This window comes from Typopeltis vanoorti, chromosome 16 (genome assembly GCF_054136105.1).
Source record: "Typopeltis vanoorti isolate ZY-2024b chromosome 16, IOZ_Tvanoo_1.0, whole genome shotgun sequence".
Lineage (NCBI taxonomy): Eukaryota > Metazoa > Arthropoda > Arachnida > Uropygi > Thelyphonidae > Typopeltis > Typopeltis vanoorti.
The window spans coordinates 39,317,760-39,345,369 of NC_143564.1; the positions used below are offsets into that span (position 1 = coordinate 39,317,760).

General features: G+C 35.8%; 1 protein-coding gene across 8 annotated transcripts in view; it reads right to left on the reverse strand.

Moving 5' to 3' along the window:
- The window catches only part of LOC150097964 (steroid receptor RNA activator 1-like), a 159,383-nt gene that overhangs the window by 109,319 nt on the left and 22,454 nt on the right, over window positions 1-27,610 (reverse strand). For all 8 annotated transcript variants that reach the window (XR_016549613.1, XR_016549612.1, XR_016549611.1 and 5 more), the window contains exon 2: window positions 12,959-13,087. Coding sequence is in view for 5 of the 8 variants with exons in the window: in XM_090406642.1 (XP_090262768.1) it covers window positions 12,959-13,087 (129 nt within the window). In the remaining 3 variants the exon portion in view is untranslated. The remainder of the gene's footprint in view (window positions 1-12,958; window positions 13,088-27,610) is intronic.

Here is a 27,610-nt window from a genome sequence, read left to right on the forward strand (position 1 = left end):
GGTAAATGATGGTGATGCAGGGATCCTGCAGAAAGGCATACAGACTAGCAGTATGGGCAAAGATAAATGGCTGCCAGTTTAATGTGTCTAAGTGTAAGGTGATGCACTTTGGGAAGAGATCAGAAGCTGTGTACTATATTAATGGAACTGAAATGCATGAAACTGATGAGGCCAGGCACTTGGATGTGATTGTGGATAGGGAGTTGAAGTTTAGAGGGCATATTGTGAAGGTAACCAAAACAGCACATCAGATTACATGGCTATTGAAGAACACACTAACAAGCAGAGACAGAGAGGTTATTGTTCCCATAGATAAGGCTTTAATCAGGACTACTGTGTACAGGACTACTGGAGTCCATGGTGATGAAAAAGTTGTGGAGAGAATTCAAAGGCAAGTGAGAAAGATTGTGGCAGTTGTGTGGAATGCTGCATATGAGAAGAGATTGACAGTCTGTATGCTTCAAAAATTAGCTAGTATGCAAAAAAAGAGGAGACATGATAGAAGCATTAAAGTTATTAAAGGGGTTTTATAGGATTGACAGTGAAACACTTTTTTCGGTACATGGCAAGAAGAGAGAGAACAAGACATCACCAGTGGAAGTTGTGTAAGAGTGTGGTGAGCAAGAATGTTAGGATTAAGTTTTTTTGCTTGGAGGGTGGCAAATGGGTGGAATGGGTTGCCAGAGATGATTGTGGGTGCTTCGTCAGTGAATGAGTTTAAGGAAAAGTATGATAGGCATTGTGTGAATGATGACCAGTGTGTGAATAATGGATCACCCATGATGAGTATTCTGACTCCATGGAGATACCTGTATAATAATAATAATAATAATAATAATAAAGATTTGATTTTTGAAACTACAAAATCTCAAAAGGTTATTAAGAGAGAGTGAGAATACAGCCTTTGGTCTAATATGCCTTGTGACCGTCCAATATTATTAGTGCTTCTGATTAAGTGTTTCACTAGCAAAGACCATTTCCAACTGTTGGTTCTAATCAGATGATAAGCACAAACCCAGAATATCCAAGGCTGCACAGGAGGAATGGTGTGGAGTGAGCATGATGGAAGAAAGATGCATTTTTTTTTTTTTTATCAAAGATGTAAAAAATTGGCTTTAATTATGGTTAAATCTATTCAAGTGAAAAACATTTGCCCTACATAAGTCCTTTCTTCCATCATGCTCACTCCACACCATTCCTCCTGTGCAGCCTTCACACTGACTCATTTGCAATCATAGCTCTTTGTCTGAGCTCATGCCTATCATACTGTGGCTACGACTTAAAACTTGTATTTTCCCCCTCTTCTTATTTGCATGTATTAGCAAGTCTTTCATATCTTCTTACATACCATACTTGTTTACCTGTTAGATTATTAGTACTGTTCAAGAAAACATTTCTTTCACCATTCCTCTCTGCATCTTTTATCTTGGCCCCTGAGAAACAAAATTTCTGTGATCATGAAATCACCACACAAAATTCCATTCTTATTCTCCCCACTTGCACTTTTACTCTGATTGCTCTCCCCTCACATCTCTCCCTTCTTTCATTTCTGTGTCATGTCATAAAACTTTCCAGGCATTTCTCCAGTCATTCAATCTAATGCTTTGTTTTATGAAAAACTCCCCACAAGTGTACTGTCTTCCTCTCTCATTATCATCTGATCATTCTCTTCAATTTCCACTGTTTCATTGTTGCTGTCACACTTACTCCCAACACTCTACTTCATCAACCTTCAGCAACATCAACCTCACAATTCACAGCCATGTTTTTTTCCATTATATCATTTCAGTTACTGCTTCTTACTCCTCACACTTCTGGCATCTATCAAAACACTTCCAAAATGTGCTTGCCAGTTTCGGTCTCTTTCCCACAAATCTTTCATTCTACCAAGCAAATACATTTTATGCATGTTGTAGCAAACAAAGTCATGTGTTGAAATTTCCCCATTGTTCTAAGCATCAGTGTCATGACATACAATATAGTATAAGCAAAAATAAATAAATAAATCAAAGCTTTTAAAACCACACAAACAAACAAACATACACTCATAAAAATAATAATCCAGAAAAAATGAATAAATTTTGGCTAAATATTTTCAAAAACAACTTATCTTTTGGCTTCAAAAATCTTAACATGCAGCACCTTAATCCTCTGACAGATATATATATGTAAATAAGTTTTTTTACCTTGGGAATAATGTATTTAGGGTTACCAAGTAATTTTATACACTTGGTTATTTTACTCCTAATCCCAAGTAAGCAAACTGTTAAGTTTGCACCCGAACGTAGTTCAAGTCTAAAGGTGGTGCAACACCAGGGCAACTCATTGTAAAGTTGGTTAAAACTCTGATCACTATTCTTAGTATTTTCCATAATGTAAAGCACAAAGGTAGTGAATAAAGGTAGTGATCCCTCCCATAATATATTGTAGTATACATCTCTTAGTGAGATGTGCTTTACATTATGGAAAATACTAAGAATAGTGATCAGAGCTTTAACCACCTTTACAATGAGTTGTCCTGGTGTTGCACCACCTTTAGACTTGAACTATGTTCAGGCGCAAACTTAACTGTTTGCTTACTTGGGATTAGGAGTAAAATAACCAAGTGTATAAAATTACTTGGTAACCCTAATATATATATATATATATATATATATATATATATAATATCATTGGATTAATAATGTCAACTTAATTATGTTATTGCTGGTTTAAGCCAAACTATTACAATTTGATCATCCAAGTCCCAAACTGCCAGCCTATCCTCATTCATTCCATACTTAGTAGATATCTACTAAACAGGCTGCACCATGTGAAGGTGAGGATTGGCCATTAGGTCAGATGTCAATGTCAGTTTTCGGCATTCCTCAAAAACTATGTGGAGGTCTCCTTCCAGTTATCAGGCTTTGACTCTAAAGTGATCCCTAAAGCAAAAGTTAGCAAAACAGGTATTTCAATCCAAAATGGCAGGGGAAAAAAACCAAGTGGAGGATTAAGATCTAGGTGGATTGATTCAGTCTGAAGTGCACTAGAAGATCAAAATATTTGATATGACAAGTAATAGACTAATTTGGAGGAAGACTGTTGATAGATCATGTAGTACTGTCACAGTACCCTATACACTCCTTGAGGGTACATAATCAGGAAATTAATTATGCTGACTTAATTACATAATACTATTACAGTATCTCTATACATCCCTTGAATGTGCTTATCGCGAATAATGATGATGTGACTGAGAATTAAGAGGAACATACTGAAAAACAAAAATAAACAATTTATATTTGTTATTTTCATGAAAGTAACCGACTTTATGCTCTGTCTTCCAGAGCATCCAGAATCCAAAAGCTTATAACAAGCTAGTCTACTATATATAATATTGCTCACAATGATAAAAATTAAAGCATATTATGTCGGGTTGATGTAAAAAATAAATAAAAATATTGGTTTTTATAAATCTACCAATGTCTGGATTTCTTTTTTAGTCATGGGTTAACATGCATAGTACATTTGTAAAATGCACCTAGATAATTAAATAATAAGATAAGAATAATAATTTTATTATTATATTATTAAATATATAATTTATATTTAAATAAATAAATATAAATAAGAAATAATAAATATAAATAATAATTAAATAATAGTAACAAATTTGGCATGAAAATCAGCAACAAAAAGTTCAAAAATATGAAAATAGGCAGAAACATATCATTATTATTAAACCTCCATGGAGTCAAACAATTTATCACAGGAGGTTCTCTATCACCTGCGCACACACACCAGGGGCGAATACTGGTCTTGAAATTCATGCTTGCTCTTGTTATCATTCAGGGAGTGGAAGGTGTGAAGTCTGATTAGTAGAATAATGAATTACTGACTATTTAAAACTATATATTTAGAAATTTATGTACATTTAATCATACAAATACAACATTTATTTTAGAAATGAATACAAATTCTACCCTATGGTTCTTCTTTATGAACTGGTCAATAACATCGTCATACAAAGTTGGTTGTAACTTACTTTTCCGAAGCAACACATACACTTGTAAAGGCTGACTGAAGCTCACTGGCTAGAGCTACGTTGACTGCGTGTGGCCTGTGTTTAAGCAACAGAGAGAGATGACGTGAAATGGCTATCCACGCGCATGAAATCACAGTGCTGCTGCGAGGACCTGGAAACTCCTACAACCGAGCAAGCCAAGGTAGCTTTGACTAGACGAGCAAGCATCGGCCTTAGATACACGATGCAAAGCTCAATTATTGCCGTGAAAGCTTAAAAAGTCTTCTATCTACAAAAATAAAAGCCTAAATGGAATGCTTATAAATGCATGCATTTATTAACAAATAAATATTACTTCTTTCTCAATTAATGAGCTTGCGCAGCAAGCATGGAGAATTCGCCCCTGACACACACACAGACTAGAGACTCTCATATCTGTGGTCTCTAGTCTTTGGTCAAGTGTTTTACTTCTGACCCAGTTCGCCGATCCATAAGTTAAAACTGGTTTGAACACTGTCTTGTATACAGCTAATTTAGTGTTCCGACTAATTTCTCTCTTATTCCATATGAATTTATTCAATTGACTTCCTACCATACCAGCTTTGCTGATTCTGTTGTCTATTTCTATATTTAATTTACCATTTTCAGTAAAAATCGTGCCTAAGTAGCTGAAATATTTCACTTGTTCCACAGGTTCTCCATTCACAACACAGTTGATATTTTCAATGATTCTGCCTATTTTCATTGCCTTTGTCTTTTTATTGCTGATCTTCATACCATATCTATTACAACGGTTATTCAATTTAGTCAGAGAATCTTGCAGACTTGTAGCGAATTTATTGATAAGTATAACATTGTCCGCATAAAGCAAAGAGCTGACATTAACATCCCCAATTTTGATTGCATGTTTAATACCACTTTCCTTCATAATGATGTGATCCATATAGATAATGAATAACAGAGGGGATAATGTACATCCTAGTCTCGCACCAAATTTAACATTAAACCATCTTCCTTTATTTCCTTCAATTCTAACTGCTGACTTACAACTCAAATAAAGACTAAGTATTGCTTGATATAATGCCCCATTGACACCATATAACTGTAGTGTTTTAAATAGCTTCTCTCTTGGCACCTTGTCATATACCTTTTCCAGATCAACAAAACTTAAATACAGATCTTTGTTATATTCCCGTAATTTCTCCACTATCGTAAAGTGAAGATCTGATCCTGACTGCCTCTATTTGGCTTGAATCCAGCTTGTTCTTCACCAAGCTTTTCTTCCTCAATTCTTCTCAACTGTTTCTAAAGTATACTTGCATAGATCTTGCCAGGAACACTCAGTAGGGAAATACCTCTGTAATTCTCATATTCAGTTTTATTTCCCTTTTTATATATGGGTACTATGAGAGCTCTACTCCAATCATTGGGAATTTGTCCCTCTGTCCAGGCTTTCTACACTGTGCAGTGCAGCCACTGCAAGACTTTTATACCACCGTACTTCAGCATTTCTGGTTGAATATCATCTACTCCTGCTGCCTTTCCACATTTCAAGCCTTTGATGGCTTTTTCTACTTCAAGTATGGATATGTATTCTGACTGCGTGCCTGGTGAGTGTTTTTTACCACTGCTTGCTGTCATCACTGCTTGTTTCATTTAGCAGTTTTTCAAAGTAATTACTCCATACTTCAAGAATATCTTTTTCTCCAGTTTACATGTCACCTTTATCATCTCTAACTCCTTTTACAGCACTCTTTCCTCCGTTCCTAAGCTTCTTCAACAACCTCCAGAATATTTTGCAATCTTCTTGATATTTATTTTCTTGCCAGTCCTCCCATGACTTTTGTTTAGCTAGTTTTACACAGTGTTTAGCATTCTTGCATTTGTCTCTGTATTCTCTAAGAGCACAAGCTGACTTATTTGCCAGGAACTCATTATCATCATCAAATTCCTGCCATGTACCCTCAAGGGGTGTACAGGATATGATAGTACTACATGAAAAAAATTACATCGCTACTAACTTCCTATCTACAATTTTCCTCCAAATCAGTCTGTTACTTGTCAAGACTCCAACATTATCAGATCTTATATTTCTATCGTCTAGGGCACTTTGTACCGTATCAATCCACCTATATCTTGGTCTTCTTCTGGGTCGTTTTGCTACCAACCTGGCAGAGAACACTTGTTTTGCTAATCTTTCCTTGCCCATTCTGTTTAAGTGACCATACCACCTGAGATTAGCTCTGCTAACGCATTCCTGGATGTTGACAACGTCAAGTTCTTTCCTAATATCCTCGTTTTTAATATAATATTGCCATTGATGCCATCTGTTCACGCCTATAATCTTTCTCAGGACTCTCATATCTACGATCTCTAGTCTTTGGTCAAATGTTTTACTTCTGACCCAGCTCTCAGATCCATAAGTTAAAACTGGTTTGAACACTGTCTTGTATACAGCTAATTTAGTGTTCCAACTAATTTCTCTCTTATTCCATATGAATTTATTCAATTGACTTCCTACCATACCAGCTTTGCTGATTCTGTTGTCTATTTCTATATTTAATTTACCATCTTCAGTAAAAATCGTGCCTAAGTAGCTGAAATGTTTCACTTGTTCCACAGGTTCTCCATTCACAACACAGTTGATATTTTCAATGATTCTGCCTATTTTCATTGTCTTTGTCTTTTTATTGATGACCTTCATACCATATCTATTACAACAGCTATTCAATTTAGTCAGAGAATCTTGCAGACTTGTAGCGGATTTATTTAGAAGCATAACATCATCCGCATAAAGCAAAGAGCTGACATTAACATCTCCAATTTTGATATCATGTTTAATACCACTTTCCTTCATAATGTGATCCATATAGATAATGAATAACAGAGGGGATAATGTGCATCCTTGTCTCGCACCAGATTTAACATTAAACCATCTTCCTGTACTTCTTCAATTCTAAATGCTGACTTACAACTCAAATAAAGACCAAGTATTGCTTGATATAATGCCCCATTGACACCATATAACTGCAGCGTATTGAATAGCTTGGCACCTTGTCATATGCCTTTTCCAAATCGACAAAACTTAAATACAGATCTCTGTTATATTCCCATGCTTTCTCGACTATTTGTCGTAAAGTGAAGATCTGATCTTGACAGCCTCTATTTGGCCTGAATCCAGCTTGTTCTTCACCAAGCTTTCCTTCCACAATTCTTCTGAACTATTTCTCAAGTATACTTGCATAGATCTTGCTAGGAACACTCAGTAGGGGAAATACCTCTGTAATTCTCACATTCAGTCATCGAATTCCATGATCTAGTATGGTCACTCATCTTCATCACTGCCTTTGTGCATGGACAGAAGGAAGGGAGAGGGAAGATAAAAGAGCCATGAGAATATATTATTGAGGGAAACATACTGCATCTAGTCATTCACAATGCTAGCTCATGAGATATGCAGTGGAAGAGGACATTTCTCAAGCAGTTGTATGAAAATCAGCTTGACTTGCACCATTTCCAGCAAGATTTTAAGCACTTTTACCAGATAATTATCATCATCAATTGGTAATTTGTCAGTAGTTTCTACAAAAGTTATGCATGACCAGATGACAAAGTGTTTGCTAAAGATATTTTCAATATCACAACAATCATATGTTGGTTATCAAAATCTGCATGTATTTATTCATGCATGGCATAAGCAGCAATTCCATTAACATATAAAAAGATAAATATCTGGAAAATTAACAGGGCTGTGATATTATTATTATATGACACCTCCAAGGGCTTTGAGGACTCATCGTGAGAAGGTATTCTAACATCATACAAACCACAGCCACATTATTTAATTCTCCTACACACACACCACACCTACTATCCACCACATATCATGTACATATTAGGCCATCTGCTACCAACTAACAATATTTGGGTTTGTCAACTGCCAATGTGCCTATATGCAGGATGAAATACTAGAGTTTCCAGGGGAAGGGACCGTGCTATCTGCATATGAAATCAACAAACATCTTCAATTGAAAAAAGTCCATATAAAGATTCCTCTCATCATGATGAGAATTAAACTCAAGTCTTTTCCGACTGAAGAATGCATTATCCTATTATTCTTCCAACTGGACAGAATGTTTATTTTGCCATGCAGGCTAACAGGACCTTTGTAACATGACTTCTTGGAAATCCTGGTAGAAAACATCTTCTGTGATGTGCTCAATGACATTCCCTTGACATAGAAGAGAAATTTTGTAAATGCATTATGGAGCTCTACCACACTTCAGTCATGAGGCCCAAGGATACCTTAATCAAAGTTTTCATAAAAAATATGTTGGTCGAGATGGGTCAATCACATGGCCTGCTCAGCCCCACAAATAGAAATCTCTGAAATTTTATTTGTAGAGCCATTTGAAATCACTATGTTTTATCCCTATGAGGAATGTTGATGAACTTCAAATATATTGAACAATGCATGCACTGCCATCACACATCACTCAGACTGACCATGGAGGTGATTTTGAACACCTGCTATAAAGTATATTCATTTTGTTCTAGTATTTCTTTTGCAAGTTACCAAGGAATTTGATTAATGCTTATTTCTTCACATTTTATTTTTTATTTATTTGGATCTTTTTTTGAATACACCTTTAAAATTTATAACAAGGATGTGGAATCATCCTGTATATCTGTTTAACATTTACAAATTAAACTATTCATATTATAGATCTGGTGGTAAGGCTTATATTTTGGCTATTCATAACTGTATTTTTTAAGGAAATTACAATATAGACTTCTCGTGGAAATGCTTAGACGTTGGTTATGCATTTTCACTATATGATTTAAGGAAATTACAACGTACTAGGATATACATTAAAATAAATTTTAATATATTTCAATAATTATTGAAATATATAATTATTTCAATAATTATATATTTCATATAGTGAATATATGAAATATATAAATCCTTAAATCATATAGTGAAAATGCATAACCAACGTCTAAGCCTTTCCACGAGAATTACGATTATCAACGGAGATGTTATTGCATGTAAAGCACGCTATTATGGTAAATTGAAGTTGAAGCTATCAAGACAACTGAATCGTCTCGCCTTCCTGAAGCGCTGCCAGGATAACCAGGTAATCCCTAACTGTGTGAAATTTAAGCACCGTTTCTCTTCGCAAAAGGCACTTCGTATTTATAACCATGCCAGCCAAGCCTTACTCAGAGAACAAATTGCCGCCACTCACCGTTTCCTGAGTGAAGCTAACTCAGCTATACAGGCACTCGAAGATGACCTTTCAAGCACCTTAAGCCACGAAATTTGGTCTATTTTATATGACATCTCGTGAGGAAGAATTTAAAAAAGTACGAGATCGCCACATCAAAAAATTTGAAAATTTAAAAAAGGACGCGATCTCGAAACTGCAACTTCCTACCGAAACGGTAGTCAACCTGTCATCACTTAGTGTGAAACCTGAAGCACTCGACGCCCTCACACGTGGCCACAACTTCGCCATTGCGCCCAGAAGAATACCTGCTGAGGATATTATGATACGAATTGAATGCAGGATTCGACACCTTCCAAGCCATGTCGCCAACGATATTAGACTGGATGTCGCTTGTGTTCTGACCAAAGCTAAACCACCTAAAACCAACATGCCCAGTAAAGAAATTAAATCTCTATTAGAATTAAAGAAACACAAGAAAATAATAATCACCAAAGCTGACAAAGGGAATGCCACAGTATTGCTTAACCAAAAAGATTACACAGGTAAGTTGAAATCTCTATTGTTAGATCAGGCCACTTACCTCCCTATCAAGTACAATCCTACCAACTCACAAATTAGAAAACTCCACAGGCTCCTTATGAAGGTCACTTCTTGGCCTGTGGAAATCACTAACAAATTAAAACCATATAACTCCATACCCCCCACCCCCCGTATTTATGGAATCCCAAAAATTCACAAGGAAAATGTGCCATTACGTCCCATAATGGATGGCATTGATTCCCCCGCATACAACCTAGCTAAACATTTGGCCAAAGCTCTCTCAAACTATACTGGCAACACACCTTCATACATAAAAAACTCAGCTCACTTCAAAGCCAGCATAGAAAACCTTACACTCAAACACACTGACATAATGGTCAGTTTTGATGCCTCCTCCTTATTCACAAATGTCCCACTCAAAGAATCCTTAGAGCTAATCCAAGCTAAATTTCCTCCCGATATCACAGCCTTATTTCAGTTCACAATGAACTCAGGCTATTTTGTTTGGCAAGGAAAATTCTACAAACAAATAGAGGGGACGGCCATGGGTTCTCCACTCTCCCTACCCTTGGCCAACTTTTATATGGAGACTTTTGAAGAGAAAGCCTTAAACTCTGCCCCACAAAAACCAACCATTTGGCTTCGCTATGTAGATGATGTATTCGCTATTTGGCCACATGGCTCTGATGCACTCCTCTCCTTCTTAACACACTTAAACAACCAACACCCCAGAATCAAATTTACCCTGGAAGAGGAAAAAAACAACTGCATTCCTTTCTTAGACACACTAGTCACCCGCCAGCCTGATGGAACCTTGGTTTTCTCAGTATATAGAAAACCCACCCATACAGGCAGATACATTCACCAACAATCCCACCACCCCTCCTCACAACAATATGGAGTCATTAAGACACTACACAACAGGGCTAAACTTATCTGCTCAAATGACAATGCCCTAACCACAGAATTAAACCACATTCTCAACACTTTCTCAGCCAATGGCTACCCCCCCCCCAAAAAAAATCTAAAAAATATTGAAACCAGTAAACCACAACCCCCCCCCCCCTCACAACAAGGATTACTCTAAATCCATCACCATATCCTATATCCGAGGCACCTCGGAAAAAATCACAAAAATCCTAAAAAAACATAACTTAACTTCGTGTTACAGACCATATAAAAAATTGGCATCCCTTATCCGCTCTACTAAAGACCAACTTCCCCCACCCTAGACCTACCTGGTGTATACCAGGTCCCTTGCAGTGGTAAGCTGTCCTACTTTGGCCAAACAGGCAGGACAGCAAATATCAGAATTTCAGAACACAAGGACTACATCCGTTTTCACCAATACAGCCACTCTGGTATTGCTGACCATGCGCTGGATACCAGCCATAGAATACAGTGGAAGAAAGCCAGGATAATACACCGTAGCAAATACAGATATAAAAGCCTTTTCATGGAATCAGCTTCAGCCCTCAGAAATGATCCAAACCTCAACAAATTTGGCTGCATGAGACTTCCTCAAATTTGGGAAACCTACATCAGAAGATCTTCAGCCCAATCGCCCAAGAATACCAACATTGCCCGCTAGAGGGCACCATCAGGACTTTAGGAGAAATAATAGCTTCCTACTTCTTCCTCACTTACTGTTTTGTTGTGCCTGCGTGCACGTGTCTTGTACTTAAGTTCTTGAAAATGGCAAAGTTGCCAAAATATTGAAATATATTAAAATTTATTTTAATGTATATCCTAGTACATTGTAATTTCCTTAAATCATATAGTGAAAATACAATATAGACTAATATATTAATTTATTTCAGTTAATATATTAGTATTAATTTATTTCAGTTAATATATACTGATAATGATGAAAAGAATGCTATTACAAAACAAACTTTTTTTTTATGATTGTCTTCAATCATTTTCTAATCTTGTTTTTATTTCACTCCTTTTGAAATTCAAATAAAATTATTGGGAAGATTTGAAGGAGGCTGACAAAAAGGTTTAAAAATGTTGAGAAAACATTAAATCTAGTAAAGTGCGATTTCTTAATTGACTCCAACTACTCCTCTTTATTACCTCTTCTCCCATATTTTTTCCAGATCCAACTATCCTTTGCATCCCATTCTTATGTTGATCATCCTCAAATACAGTAACTGCTGCTTCCAGTATTAATCATGTCTCCCTATCCTCCCAATCTCTTCCCCACAAGTTTCCTTTTTCATCTTTTACTCTATTTTCTAACCCATCTTTGGTTTCTCGTTCATCCTTGGTCTTGCACTACTCTCCTTTCCATTCACGAGTCTTCAATTTCACCTACCCACTCTGTCACACTGCCACTTTCCTTCTCAGATCCCTCTCTCATTCACTTCTTCCATTCATCATTCTTATACAATGTACTCCTTTTTCCTCTCACAATTCTATCAAGATAACATTCATGATCACTGCTCATCAACATTGTAATATGCTGACTACCTTTCCTATCATATTGTTATCTTTCACTCACCTCAATGATCTCTTGATATCCATATATTCCCCATCTGTCCATCCAAATCATTCACTCCTACAACTATTACTGATACTCTCTCTCTCTCTCTCTCTAGCTCAGTTCAGTATCAACAATGCCCTCTGGATGGAAAATTCAAACCAAAAGGGAGTGGCAGGGTTTTTCTTCTTGGAAACATGGGTTTTTCATCTTGCAAAAGAGGCTAACCAGCCAGAAGAACACAGACAATTAGGACATGATAAGCTGGCCTCATAGCCTTAGTTGCTTTAGTAGTAATTCCAACAACTCTTTCTCACCCACTTACTGCTCATATCCAAAGCATCAATCACCCTGCTTGTCCCCCTTCCTGGAAAATAAACTTGTACATCCTCTCATTCACTGTAAACAAGAGAAATTTTTTAAAGGCATATAGATTTCATTAAAAAAATCATTTAGTTTTGAACCACAACAATCTGGTAGAAAGCTATATTAGGAAGACAAAGAGCCAATCAAATGCATTAACTTTTATTACCAGACATGCTGTGCATATCTGATAATAATTTACTGTTTATATGAAGAACTTGCAGCTTTTAATTATTAAGAATTAGAGCATTAGTTTAAATTTTTAAAATATTTTCAAACCATTGTAATCTCAAAAGTTCCAATATGTATAAATAAGCTTTAATTACCTACTTGATTTTGATAAAATACTATTTTGTGGAAATGGAACACGTTTATTCAACAGTCTTTGTGAGGGAGGTTTATTCTCACTCTGATTATAAGCAAATTTTGGTGGATCATTCCAGGCTCTTTCCTGATTACCTTAAATTAAGAGAAATTAAATCAGCAACTAGCATTTGAAAAAATAGCAGAACAAGAACAGTTACAAATCAAAACATCTAATGCTTCATAATATTCAATAAATGCAACATTTTAAGAAAAGAAAGGCAATAATTCAGATTAAAACGAACTGATTTAAATAGTATGATTAAACTAAACTATTTAAATTGAAGATTAAAACAAAACAAATTTAAAATCAAACTAATTTTTATCACATTTAATGAATACATATTATTATTATTATTATTATTATTATTATCATCATCATCAGTGGCATAGCTAGGGGGGAGTGCGGTGGGGACAGTCCACCCCGGGCGGCAATTTGAACCTTTTTTGAACTTTTGCAGTTAATTCTAAAATACAGTCTCAAGAACTCATTTCCAAATATTGTAACACTACTGCAAATTTTCCTCACAATTGTTGTAAGTGTTGCTAGTTGTGAGAGGAATTTTTCTAAATAAAATTGATTAATTAAGAATTACTATGAAATAGACTTCGCCAATGTCATAGACGATTTTGCTAACAGAAAAGCAACAAAAATAGCATTTTAGAATGTTGAAATTAAAGTTTTACTTAAAAAATAAATATAGTGTATTTATATTTATATTTTATAATAAATATTAAAAAATAAATAAATAAATAAAATAAATATTTTACTTTATTTCCTTATACATCGTTTTGACTTTTTGTAGTATTTTTGGTGTGTATTGAGAGGGACAGAAAACTCGGGGATCGCCCCAGGTGGCAACTGCTCTAGCTATGCCACTGATTATTATTATCATTATTATTATTAAACACAATATACAGACCACCCACCCTACGCACCACAAATTTTCTAGATGAACAAAACAGATGACTTTCAACCACAAAAGAAGGCACCTCAGAATACTTGATAATAATAGGAGACATGAATATAAACATTAGGAACATAAATAACAACACAGAAAATACCTAGACCTCTTATCAGCATATAACATTACCCCATCCATATACACGAGAAGAGATAGACAGAAATACAACCTCATCCTGTACTGACCATATAAATATATGGGCCCCTCCAAAAAGCCACACAGCAGCCGTCATAACATGCAAACTGGCAGACCATTATTTCACAGCATTACAGTTACACACTGAACCAGAACCCACAAAACTCACTGAGACTACAAAACAGTATAATAGCATTCTAAACGAAACAATAGTAAACGACGAAATCAGAAAAACAGACTGGATGCAGATAGCATCTTTAGACTCTGCTGAAGCTGTATATAATAATCTTAAACTTGCATTTAACAAACTATATAATAAAGCATTAACAAAAATAAAAATATGCTCCCAAACGAAACAGAATCCATGGATAACAGGCAACATATTAACAATCATACAAAGAAAAGATGTCCTATGGAAACAACTTAAGAAGTCACCAAACAACATCGCTTTAAAAGCTGAATACAAAAGAAAACAGAATCTTCTAACAACAGATTAGAATGGCAAAAAGAAACTATTATGGCAACAAATTAACAACAGCTCAGAATGACATAAAGGAAACCTGGCACCTGATTAATGAAATGCTGGACAATATACACAGAACCACTGTCTCAGAAACAATAAAACACAGCTTTGCTTGCAACCCCAAATTCCTCAAACAGTTGGCAAACAACTTTAATCAGCACTTCATGAACTCTGTCCAAAAACTACAAGAAACAACCTATCCTCACACAAACGAACATTCTCCACTAGGCCCACGAGCAACCCAGTCGATGTGGTTCCCCACAGTAACAAAAGAAGAACTATCACTGGCAATTCAACAAATTAACCCTAATAAAGGACCGGGGATAGATGGGATCAGACCAAAAGATGTCAAGAAACACTCAACCAACCTATGTCCAGCTATACAAAAACTGTTAAATAAAATCTTTGAAATGGGACACATACCTGAAACACTAAAGACTGCATTAATCACACCCATACACAAACATGGAAAAAGAAACATTATAAGCAATTACAGGCCCAATGCCACGTTGTCTGTAATCAACCAAATCATAGAGCACATCGTGCATCACAAATTCTCCACATTCGTTGAAAAATTTCAAATCATACCCAAAACACAATATGGCTTTCAAAAAAATAAAGGAACAGCAACACTCCTGGAAGATTCCACAGACCTAATAAACGCTGCATTGGATAAAAACAGAATAACACTAGTCGTATTCATAGACTTAACAAAAGCATTTGACACACTAACACACAAAACCTTGTTAACGAAACTAACACATATCGGAATCAGAGGTCGTCTACTCCAGTGATTTAAAGCATACATGGAAAAACAGGAAGCACATCACACATATAGGATCAACGTACAGCAAAGAGGTACAAGGAGCTGTCCTATTTCCCATTCTATTTAACATATACACACATGACATAAGCCATCTTCCCATAAAAATTAAAATCTTCCAGTACACAAACAACACACCCATAGTATCTATTCACAATAATGCAAATATCACTTACAGAAATATGCAACACGACATCAATCAAATCACTAACTGGTTAACTGAAAATGGCATATATATAAACCCTGGAAAAACAAAGCTAATGATATTCGAAAACCCCCAAACCCTGCCCATAGAAACTAAATATCTCACTATCCGACATTCATCCTCCTATACACAAAGCGTTGAACCTAAAACAATAACCATTACACAGGTGAAAACAACACGCTATCTCGGACTTCACTTCGATGCTGATCAAAGTTGGAATAGCCATACAAACTACCTACACACCAAGCTTAGGATAATAGCAAGCACACTATACCGATTAAAAGACATTGCCCCAACACACACAAAAATACTAATCTATAAAGCACTATGTGAAAACATTTTAAGATACACAATCACATCATATGCACTCTGCGCAGACTATAGACCCAACAGGTTACAATGGTTGCAAGATAAAATGGTAAAATTGATATTTTGGGAACAACCCACACTTATCAAACTACATAACATATAAGTACAACAATCACTACAGCAAAGCCACCCGAAACTTCTACGTACCTGACATGATAAACAAACTGCCGTTCAACGACAGAAACCTAGGGACATACAGAGAGCTGAAATAGGCACTATATAAATATTATAGCGAGAATGAAAATTAGAGCAATTCCTGTTTCTTTCTCTCTCTCTCTCTCTCTCTCCCCCTCACTCGCATGCACACACGCGCACACACAAACCCTATGATAAACCCCTCTCAGAAAACACCACTACAAGAACACAAGCAAACACACCATGTCCAAATCCAACCCTACTTGGGGAGGAAAAAAAAAAAAAGTTAAACTGTGTAAAAGCAGTGGACGTCTTCCAATCACGTACCAATAAACAATAAAATCAACACCTGGCTTACGACCAGTATAGAAACATAATGATGAAACCACCGCCATCTATTATCTTCCTCAGATAAGCTCTGCAAAGCTTCGAGGAAGAAATCAGAAATGCTTCCCAAAGAAAGAATATAATACATTATACAGAAAAAAAGAAAAGAAAGAAAAAATCGGTAAGAATTTCATAGTTAAAAAAAAAAAAAAGAAACAGAATTAAACCTGTTGTAAATATGTAATATTATGTGTTGTAAATATGCAATCATAATTTTAATAATAAAAAAAAAATTGAATTTTTTTTTAAATGTAATCAATGTATGTATCATATGTAAACAAATGCATGTAATGTGAAGTAATGTACGAATCACATGGAATGAAATGCATGTAATGTATGTATCATACATATTCAAATGTACGTAATGTATGTATCATATATAATCAAATGTATGTATGTACGCAACATATGCATCACATGTAATTTAAATATGTAATCATAAATTTTAATTAAAAAATTATTATCATTATTATTATTATTATTTAAAAATATTAACTTGCAAGTATCTGTTATTCAGAATTATAATGTATTATAAATATTGTATATCTATATATACGTGTATATACATAATTATTATTGTATCTATGTATGTAATTTATCTGAGACATAATAAAATGTTAAAAAAAAAAAAAAAACTCATTTGCAACAGGTATACACTGTTACACACAGAGTCCATCAAACCATGATTTAAACTCATTCAATGTAACTAGCTGCATTCATCACCTTGTCAGGCAATGTATTCCACTTGCCAACCACTCTCCATTCAAAGAACCTGTTCCTGCTTACACCCTCCTTATAACAGTTTCCAGGGATGTACCCTACCCTATTCTCCCATTCTATGAAAAATTTCTTCTGCATTAACCTGGTAACATGTTGTTTAATTTTGACGGAATATATCAGAACAAAGAATTATAAGTAAATAATTATTTATTCACTTATTGCTGATATTATAACCAGCATCTTCAGAGCACAAAAACACAGTTTGTCACAGTATGCGAGACTACAACAACATGGTGTAACAAAGGGACTAGTTTAACAAAATTGTAGCAACAACACAAAGACTAAAGTCCTAATTATGCACCATCTATCTAAAAAAAAAAAAAATGTAGCAATAACACAAAAACTAAAGTCCTAAAAAAAACCGAGAGAGAAAGTAGATACTAGTTATGTCTTAAGATCACTGTCTCCCAAATCTTAGGCAAATTTATACAGCCATATTTGTTGAGATTTGGAGTATGTTTCAAGGCTTCTGTTACTTCTAACAATCTCTCTGACTTGTAAAATCTTCTGTGCAGTACTTTTGTTTTCTTCCAGTTGATCCTGTGTGCAGGGGTATCCAAAACATGGTCTGCTAGGCACGACTTGCCATAGTGATAATGCCAGATGTATCTTTTATGTTCAATGATGCGGATGTCCATAGTTCTTCCTGTTTGACCGTAGTAAGCTTGATCACATGTGCAGGGTACTTCATAGACTCCTGGATGTGATAAAAGAGGGATGCTGTCATTGGGTAAATGGATGAGAGTTGCTAATTTGACACACGGTCTGAATACAGTGCATTGATGTTTATTGAGAATTCTAGATATCTTTTCCGATGTGCCTTTAGCGTATGGGATGGTGATTGTTTTGTTGTAGTTCTCCATGGTGGATAGTGGGACTGGTTTCTTAGGAGTATTTAGTATTTTGTTTATCTTATGGGGATTATAGTCATTGGCCAAGAAGGTGTGGTATAAGTAAGTTCAATAGCAAGAGTACTGTTATTGGAACAGATTGCTCTTGCTCTGTGGGTTAGTGTTTTTAAGATACCATACTGTTGAGAAGGGTGATGGTGTGATTGTTTGTGTAAATATCTCCCTGTATGTGTGGGTTTTCTAAAAACTGAGAACGATAAGGAACCATCTGGAAGATGTGTAATTAGTGTATCCAGGAAGGGCAGACAGTTATTAGCTTCCAGTTCCATTGTAAAGTGGATTTTTTGATGTTGGCTATTTAAATGCGCTAAGAATGTATCCAATGTGCCTGGACCATGGGGCCGAATAGCAAGCACATCACCAACATAGCATAGTCAAAGTGTTAGTTTCAGAGTGACTGTATTAATATCTAGTTTTTCCAGGTGTTCTATGTAGAAGTTGGCTAAAAGGGGAGAGCCCATAGCTGTCCCATCTAATTGTTTGTATATTTTCCCTTTCCATGTGAAATATCCTGCATGTATTGTGAATTTAAATAGTTCAAATATATCAGGGGGGAAAGTGTGACTTTAGCAGATTAAGGGTTTCGATTAGTGGTACATTTGTGAATAGTGAGGTAATATCAAAGCTCACCATTTAGTCTGAGCTTTTTAAGGTATGGTGTTCTAAAATACTTTTTAGGTGAGCAGAATTTTTGACAAAGGAGGGAGAATTGTTTGTGAGAGTGGCTAGTAGCTTGGCTAAATGTCTAGCCAGTTTGTATGTGGGACTATTTATACTATCTACAATAGGGCATAAGAGTGTACCTTGTTTGTGAATTTTTGGTGCTCCATATATCCTGGGTGTTTTAACATGGAAGGGCTTGAGTTTGTTTACTGTTTCTTTGCGCCAGGAAGTGACTTTTTTCAGTAATTTATGCACCTTATTCTTTTGTGTGTTGGTGGGATTGCAATCTATAATTTTGTATGTTGACTGATCATGTAAAAGTGTGTGCATTTTGTTTTCACATTCTGTTGTGTCCATCACCACAATTGCATTACCTTTGTCTGCTCTGCTCTTTATACTCTTCGTGCAATTGATTATTACCATTATTCGTCTTATGCTCCCTCCAAAGTGCCACATTCTTCCTGATGTCATGCACAAACCTCTCATTTTCCATTGACACCTACCTTATTCAGTCTTCTGACCTTCAGAATACATTGACACATTGATACTGTTATGTATTTCTTTTTCAGTTCCCAAGCAGCATTTATTTCATTTTTGCTCAACTCCTCATTCCATGCTATAGTTCCAGGCAGTCTCCTAAGCTTATGATAATCACTAGCCTGGTACTACAACATACACTCGGGTCTCTTTTTATGCAGTAGATCCGTTCCACAGAAAACCACATATAATAAATCACACAAAAGAGGCCTAACTTACGTTGAAAAATCAAGGATACGTTCTATAATTTTCTAAAACCGCATAAAACCGAAGCAATGTATTAAAATAAACCTAAAATCGCATAAAAAAAAGTTTATGAAAATTCAGGAAAATAAGAATGCTTAAGTTTGTTTTAAAGCTTTATTCATTTAATTTTATTGATGTCATCAAGCCTTATTGAAAAGTAAATTTTTTTTTAACATTTTGTCATTCAGAATTATCATCGCTATTAGACAATATTCGGCAACTCTTGCAAACTGGTGCAAAATCACTTTCATCACCAAAAGTCAGCACATCAGATCTGTATGGTAAAGGCAATGGTTCTTCACAAACAGAATTAGCTTCACCCTCATTCTGTGCTGATTTTTTTCTACTGACAATGTAATCAGTGATTAAACTTTGCGATGATGATTTCACTAATTTTTTATACTGCTCGCAATATCCAGACATACAGTTCTTCAGCTAACGTTGGAATTTAAAGGCTCATTCAGAATTTGTGTCATTAACAAGAAAACGATTTTCCAATTTATTGCGCAGTTCAAGACCTTCTCGAATTATATTTGCAGTGAGGGGGACAGGTTTTTCTTCCACTTCACTATTGTTTTCTGGATCTTCAACGATATCTAAAGTTAATCGATATCCAATAATATCATCGTCACTTAAGGCATTATCCACAAGATGTTTGCAATACATCCAGGCCAAGCTGCTTTCCAGCAAGCATTTAAAGTTTGTGGTCTTATTTCAGCAATAGCAGATGCAACATGATTTCAGCAGTCCAAAATAGACATTTTTTTCCAAAAGTCAGTTACTGTTAATGATTCATTTTCTAGTTTATCCAATATAAATTGAAAAGTGTGCTTAACATAATATTTTTTTAAAAGTAGCAATTATGCCTTGATCTAATGGCTGAATAATGCTTGTTGTGCATTATTCAGCATTAGATTCTGCACATTTGGATGTTCTAAATGCTGATGACTTGGTGCATTGTCAACAATTAATAAAACTTTAAAATCAAGAGCTTTTTGCTTCGTGTATGTCTCTGCTTCTGGTACAAAGCAATTATTGAACCATTCAGTAAATACAGCAGTTGTTACCTCGGCCTTTGTATTAGCCATCCAATGTACCAGTAGCTGTTTTAGATCATTGGCTTTTAGAGCACGTGGCTTAGAGATCAATTTACTAAGAGGGGTTTCAACATTCGATTTCGTGATACACTGCTACAAAGTAACAACGTTACTCGATCTTTGTTTGCTTTAAACCCACTTGCTTTTTTCTCAGACTTTGCGATGTAAGTTCGACTATGCATTTTCTTCCAAAAAAATCCTGTTTCGTCAGCATTAAACACTTGATCGGAACAATATCCACTATCTTCAATAATTTTGGCTAACTTCTCTTAAAAATTTTTGGCTGTTTCTTCATCTGCTGCTGCAACCTCGCCTGTAATCTCCACGTTATGAAGTGCATTCCTTTTTAAAAACCCGGTTTACCATCCTTTGCTAGCCGAAAATTCTTTATCAGCCTGGGAAGTGGAAGTAGACGGCTCCAATTCCTTCATCTGTTCATAAAACCGAAGAGCTTTTTCTTTAATTAAATAACCACTTATAGGAATTCCCCGTTGAGTTAATTATTCAATCCAAATTACGAGCGCTCGTTCCGTGTTTTCTAATAAAGCATCTTTTGAGTAGGATGATAATTTGGCACTTAGCTTTGTGCCAGAAATGACAGATTTTCTTATTGCGACTTCATTCTTTTTAATTGCTCTTATAGTAGATTCGCCTAAATTAAAATGTTTCCCAATCACCGTAGATCCCTCTCCTTTTGCTAAGTGATTTAAAATTACAATTTTCATTTCCAAAGAAACTGCTTTTCTTCGGTGCATTTTTTCTCTATTGGGCCATATTTAATTAATTAATTAATAATAAAAAATCAGCAAAATTAACAATTATTAATGAATACATTACAAAATAACCAAGGTGTTCCATGAAAATTTCAGGATTTGTGAAGTGTTTCTGTCGTAGGAAAAGTTTGGGAAACGCTGGATTACTCTATTATCGGAATGGATTCTCCTTCTGTTGACATGCGCAGAAGTGTCAAAAGGTCTCATATCTGTGAGCGTGCACTGCATAACTTCAAATCCGCATAAAAAGAGACCTGAGTGTATATCCTTTCCTCACAGAAGTCTTCATATGGCTAGCTACAACCCAGATATTGACTTCATAATCATTTTCACTCACTGGAAAGAAGTGCAAAATACCACTCACAATTACATCCTCTAATGAAATAATCAGATCTAAAACTCTTCATCTTTGCTTTCCTTCCTTTACATACTGACTAAGAGAGTTTACTCTCAAGAACTTGAGGAATTCATTTTCCTTATTCCCAAAGGCTATATCTTCATTCAATCTATAATGACATAATTAAAGTCACCCATAATAATCACCTTTTCCTTGTTTGCTAACCCAATTTTCTAGCACATTTCTTCATCACCTCCATCCATATTCCCTGGCCTATAGCAACATCCAACTAAATATCTCTTCCTGTCAATCTCCACCTCCAACCACACTGCCTTAAAACCATTGCCACTATTTCCCTCTTTCATGTCTACCTTATGTGGACATAATTCCCCTGCCACTCATCTCTCACTTCTTGTCCTTTCTATCCTCACAAAAAACACTGTACCCTTCCAACTTCATCCAACTGTGTTTCATTTCATAAAATTTTTTATGAAATGAAATTTCATAATATTTCATAAAAGTCAATCAGTGAAACAATTTCATCTCCCTTATTTCTAATACTATTGGCATTTGTAAATAAACATGGCAGTTCATTTTAGCTCTATAACCAGTCCCACTCAAGCTACTTGTTGGTTGTGATTTCTCCACACCTGCCCTTGGCCAATCATCTTTATCATCACTGCTAATCCCATATATCCACTCATTCTCGATCCCTATTTCATTTTCCAATTCTGACCTGTTCTATTCCTATGCTGATGATCCCCCATACATACAACTCTTCCTATGCCATGCCTCCCTATCCACCCATGCTAAATATCCCCCATTTCCCTGTTCCTCTTGTATTGCCACTCTCCTGATCTTTCACTTCATCTCTTACTTCTGATCTCTTGCTAGATTCCTCATCATTCTCCCCAGTTTTGCATCGTCTGCAAACAGTTGTACATCACCAGTTAAACCCATCCGAATATCATTAATATTCAAATTAAATAACAATGGTCCCAAAACAGACTCCTATGCCACAGGGATCTATTCTGGGACATTACACACACACACACACACTGCACCCTCATCTAGCAACAGTTTCTCCACTCACTCATGGCACTGGAGTTCACTCACTACAAGGCCATTCAAGTGCAATCCATCACTTCTATACAATTCCATTCTTTCCTCAATACATGCCACATGTCATAAATTGCACTTTTTTCTCTTCAAACAGCTCTACCAGCATACCATTCATGATTCTCACTTTCCATCTGAACTGATCATTATCATACCTCAGCAACAATTCCCTGACAACCTTTCCGACTATACTGCCAGCCTGGTTGGCCAAGTGGTTAACATATACGCTTTCCAACCAACAGGTCACAGGTTTGAATCCTGCTGCAGGCATGGATATTTGTGATTGTCTTACCCTGTGTACTCTCCTGATAATATTCAATATGCTATAACCATTGATATGCCGCAGTATGACTTTTGCTGTCCTTGCGCAATTAAAACCGTAAATCATCATCATGACCCCACTATACTGTTACGTTTACTCTCCTCATAACCTCCTATTATTTGTACTTAGATTCTTCTTACAGTACAGTTTTTCCATGAAACAGTGTTTTACAGTGTTCCTATAAGATGTATTTCATTGCTATAAATATGGTTTGTAAAACTTTTTATGGTTTGTTGGTTTGATTTCATTCCATTTGGCAGTAAAACAAGATGAATGGCATCCATGATTTCTGTTTTTCTTTTCCCCAAATCCAAATACCTATTCTGATCAAAAATTAAAATAATTCTTTCCAGTATAAAAGTTCTAAGTGAGATGAACTCTGTTCTTCAATTCTTTTGCACTGTCAGATTATTCACTCTTCTCAACTCAAAACTTCCTCATCACTGAAATATCTCTTGATAGAATAAAGGCCTTAATCTACTATTCCACAAAATCATTGCATATTATTGGAGCTTTTGGATCTCTGACAAGTATGCAAGGCAGAAAGCAGGCAGAGAAACTCAACATCTAGAAGAAGAAGAATAAATCCAACATCAGAAGAAACAAAGTTAGGAACTATCAATATAAGGAGTCTTAAAGGAAAGAAAATCGAACTTGCAGAACAATTGGAAAAGTACCATGTGAACATAATTGGCATTACAGACAGGTGAGATCTTACTAAATAATAAGTATAGGATTATTTTCAGTAGATAATGATCAAGGGAAGGAAAGAGAAGTGATAGCATTCAACACTAAACATGAAGATAAACTTCTTAATTGGAAGGCAGTTTCAAATAGAGTTATCAAACTTCAAAATGGGGAAATGAACAATGAAAAAAAACGGATCATAGGCACAAAAAAAACTTATTTGTGCCTATGATCCGACAGAAGGTTCTACTAAGGAAGAAGTGAAGGAATTTTTAGTCATTAGAACAAGCAACTAACATAAAAAGAAATGGAAAAAGTGGTCCTTGCTGGAGATCTGAACAGCAGAGTAGGAAATGAATTCCAACAGGCACATAGGAAAATTTTGTAAAAATTTGGAGAAAAGGGCAAAGCTAATAATAATAGTAAGTATTTGTTGGGCTTCTGCTCAGGACATGGGCTAGTCATTACTAACACCATATTTCAATATAAAGATGTGTGCAATTTCACATGGAGAGAAGACAGAAGAAATAGGAAAAGCTCCATTGACTATGTTATTCTTCCTGGTTCAGGATACATGAGTGTACAGAGGATTTGAAATGTGAAATGACCATTTCTTTGTACTAAGTAGAATAAAAATAGATATCACATTGAAAAGAACAGTATATGTAAGAAAATTTTAAAAAGAATTAAAGTTGAACAGATTTTACAGGTAAATTGTAGACTATACAAACATTACCGAAGAAAAAAATGAAACAAATTGAAAACAAGAACCAAACCTTGGAGTCTCAGTGGCAAACTCTGAAAAAGTCATTGAGTGATTCAGATAGGGAGGTATATGGTAAAATTGTCTGCAAGGACAGAATAAGAGCCCCCATTGTAGACACAAGTTAAAGAAGCAGTCCTCAAAAAGAATACTAAAAGATCCTATGCAAATAAATCAGCAAATGCCCTGAAAGAATACAGAGAAAAATGAAGAAAGGTAAGTTATATATAAAAGTAGCAAAATAAAAGTGCTGGGAAGACTTTGGTAAGAGTATGGCAAATAAATATTAGGAAAGTGGTAAAATATTCTGGAGGCTATTGAAGAAGTTTACAAATGGAGGAAAGAGTACTGTAAAAGAAATCAAAGTCGATAAAGGTGACATGAAAAAAAAGATGAGGATATCATAGATATCTGGAGCAATTACTTTGAAAGACTGTTAAACAAACCAAGCAGTGACGACACTGTACTAAAAATTTTCAAGAGGAATGCAAAGAGGAGTACATATCCGACATATCTTGAGGTAGAAAAAGACATCAAAAACTTGAAATGTGGAAAGATAGGTGGAGTAGTTGATATCTGACCAGAAATGCTTAAGTATTATGGAGGTATAAAGATTTTGCAGTGGCTAAACTGCATAATTCAGAGGGACTGGTGTGAGAGTTGAATTCCTGATGAGTGAAGTAGAGCTCTCATCTCTAAAAAAAAGTCATAAAGCTGAATGTAAGAATTAACAGAGGAATTTCTCTACTAAGTGTTCCAGGTAAGATTTATGCAAGTATACTTGAAAAGAGGTTGAGAAAGACGGTGGAAGAGAAACTTGAGAAGAACAAGCTATGTTCAGGCCAAACATAGGTTGTCAGATTTTCACCTTAAGACAAATAGTTGAGAAATTGTAGGAATATGACAAAGATCTGTATGCTCAAAGTTTTGTAGATCTGGAAAAGGCATACAACAAGATTCCCAGAGGAAAGCTTTTCAAAATGCTACAATTATATCAGGTGAATGGAGCATTTTAAAGAGCAAAACATGGTCTATATTTAAGTTGTCAGTCAGCAGTTAGAATTCATGGAAATACAGGAAGATTAGTTTGATGTAAAATCAAGGGTAAGACAAGAATGCACACTATCTCCACTCTTATTCATCTATATATTCGTCATATTCAGCTCTTTGCTTTATGCAGATGATGCTATACTCCAAAACAGATCAAGTACAAGTCTCCAGATTTCTCTAACTAAATTGAATAACAGCTGTTGACCTGAACGAGGAATTGATGAATGCGAATATGAAGTTGATGACAGAAAGTGCTAGTACCGATTGTGTCGCGAGTGCACGTTTGAAAGAGAATGATGGTGACAAAGACAGGCGAAAAAATGTTAAAAAATCAGGAAAAAAGAAAAAGAGCGATTTGACAACCGTAACGGATGTTAAAAGGGACGAAAGTGAGGCGGAAAGAAACGAAATTGAGAGAACGAATGAAAGTAGAAATGGCGTGATGCAGAAATCGCAAGTAAAAAAAATCGAAAGAATGAATGATAGCGAAAAAAGAATGACTGATGGCGAAAGTTGGATGCATGTTGGAACGAAAGTACTGAACCAAAGAAAGATGAATGACAGTAAAAGTGAGAAGAATGATAGCGAAAGTTGGACGCATGTTAGTCCGAAAGTACGGAAACAAAGAAAGATATGTGAGAGTGAAAGTGAGAAGAATGATAGTGAAAGTTGGACGTATGTTGGACCGAAAGTACGGAAACAAAGAAGGATGAATGAGAGGGAAAGTGAGAAGAGGGGTCGAGAGTTAGAAAGTTAGAAAGATTTAATGATAGAGTGAATGTGTCGCAAGGTTCGGAAGGTGAATTGGATTGGATGAAGCAAGAAATGAAATGCATGCGGAATGAAATTAAGAGAATTCAGGTCAAAACTATTAAAATAAATCACGATGGCATGAAAGAGTTAACAAAAGATGAGCGAGTGGCGTTGTATGGCGACTCCATTATTAAAGGTGTGCTAGAGGATAAAATGCACAAGGTATGTTTTCCAGGTGGTAAAATGAGTAGAGTGATTGAGGCATTGAATATGAGGCGGGAACGAGCAAAAGAGTTAATTGTATTAATTGGTACAAATGATTTGAGAGAGAACAAAGAGCATGTCAAAATGAATGTCAGGAGACTGCTTGGAAAGATAAAGGAGAATAGTGTGACAGGAAGGGTGGTCAGTGTGTTGCCTAGGTATGATTGTGGTGAAATGAGGCGGAGAGCAAGGATTATGAATGATATTCTGGCTGAAATGTGTGAGGAGATGGGAGTACAGTTTGTTAATGTGTGGAATGAGTTTGAGGGACGAAGTGAGCTGTATGGGAGCGATGGACTGCAATTGAGTGGTTATGGTGTGAGTCGCTTGGAGAGACTGCTGCTGGAAAGTGGAGAAGTGAATAGAGAGAATGAATCAGATCGAGAGGGGAGTGATGTGGAAGAGCAGGAGAGTAAGACAGGAGAGATTGAAGGAGTGGAAATGAATGGGGAAGTGAGTGGTATGAGTATAGAAAATGAGAGAATGGGTGTGCAAGAGGAGCAGGGAAACGGGGAGGCTCAGGGTGGACAGGGATACACAGCGTGAGAAAGGTGGATGCTCCAAGAGGAGGTGAGAGCATGTGTAGGCAGGAAAGTAATGGGATGATCAGGGATCAAAAGGAAACAGATGGAATTGCAAAGGGTTCTAAAATGAAGAAGCAGAAAGGGAAATGGCCCCAGTCAAGCATGGAGAGATCACATCGAGTGAGTGGTATCAGTGGAACTAGCTGTAGATCCAGAAATGAGTTGTTGTGTTTGTATACCAATGCTAGAAG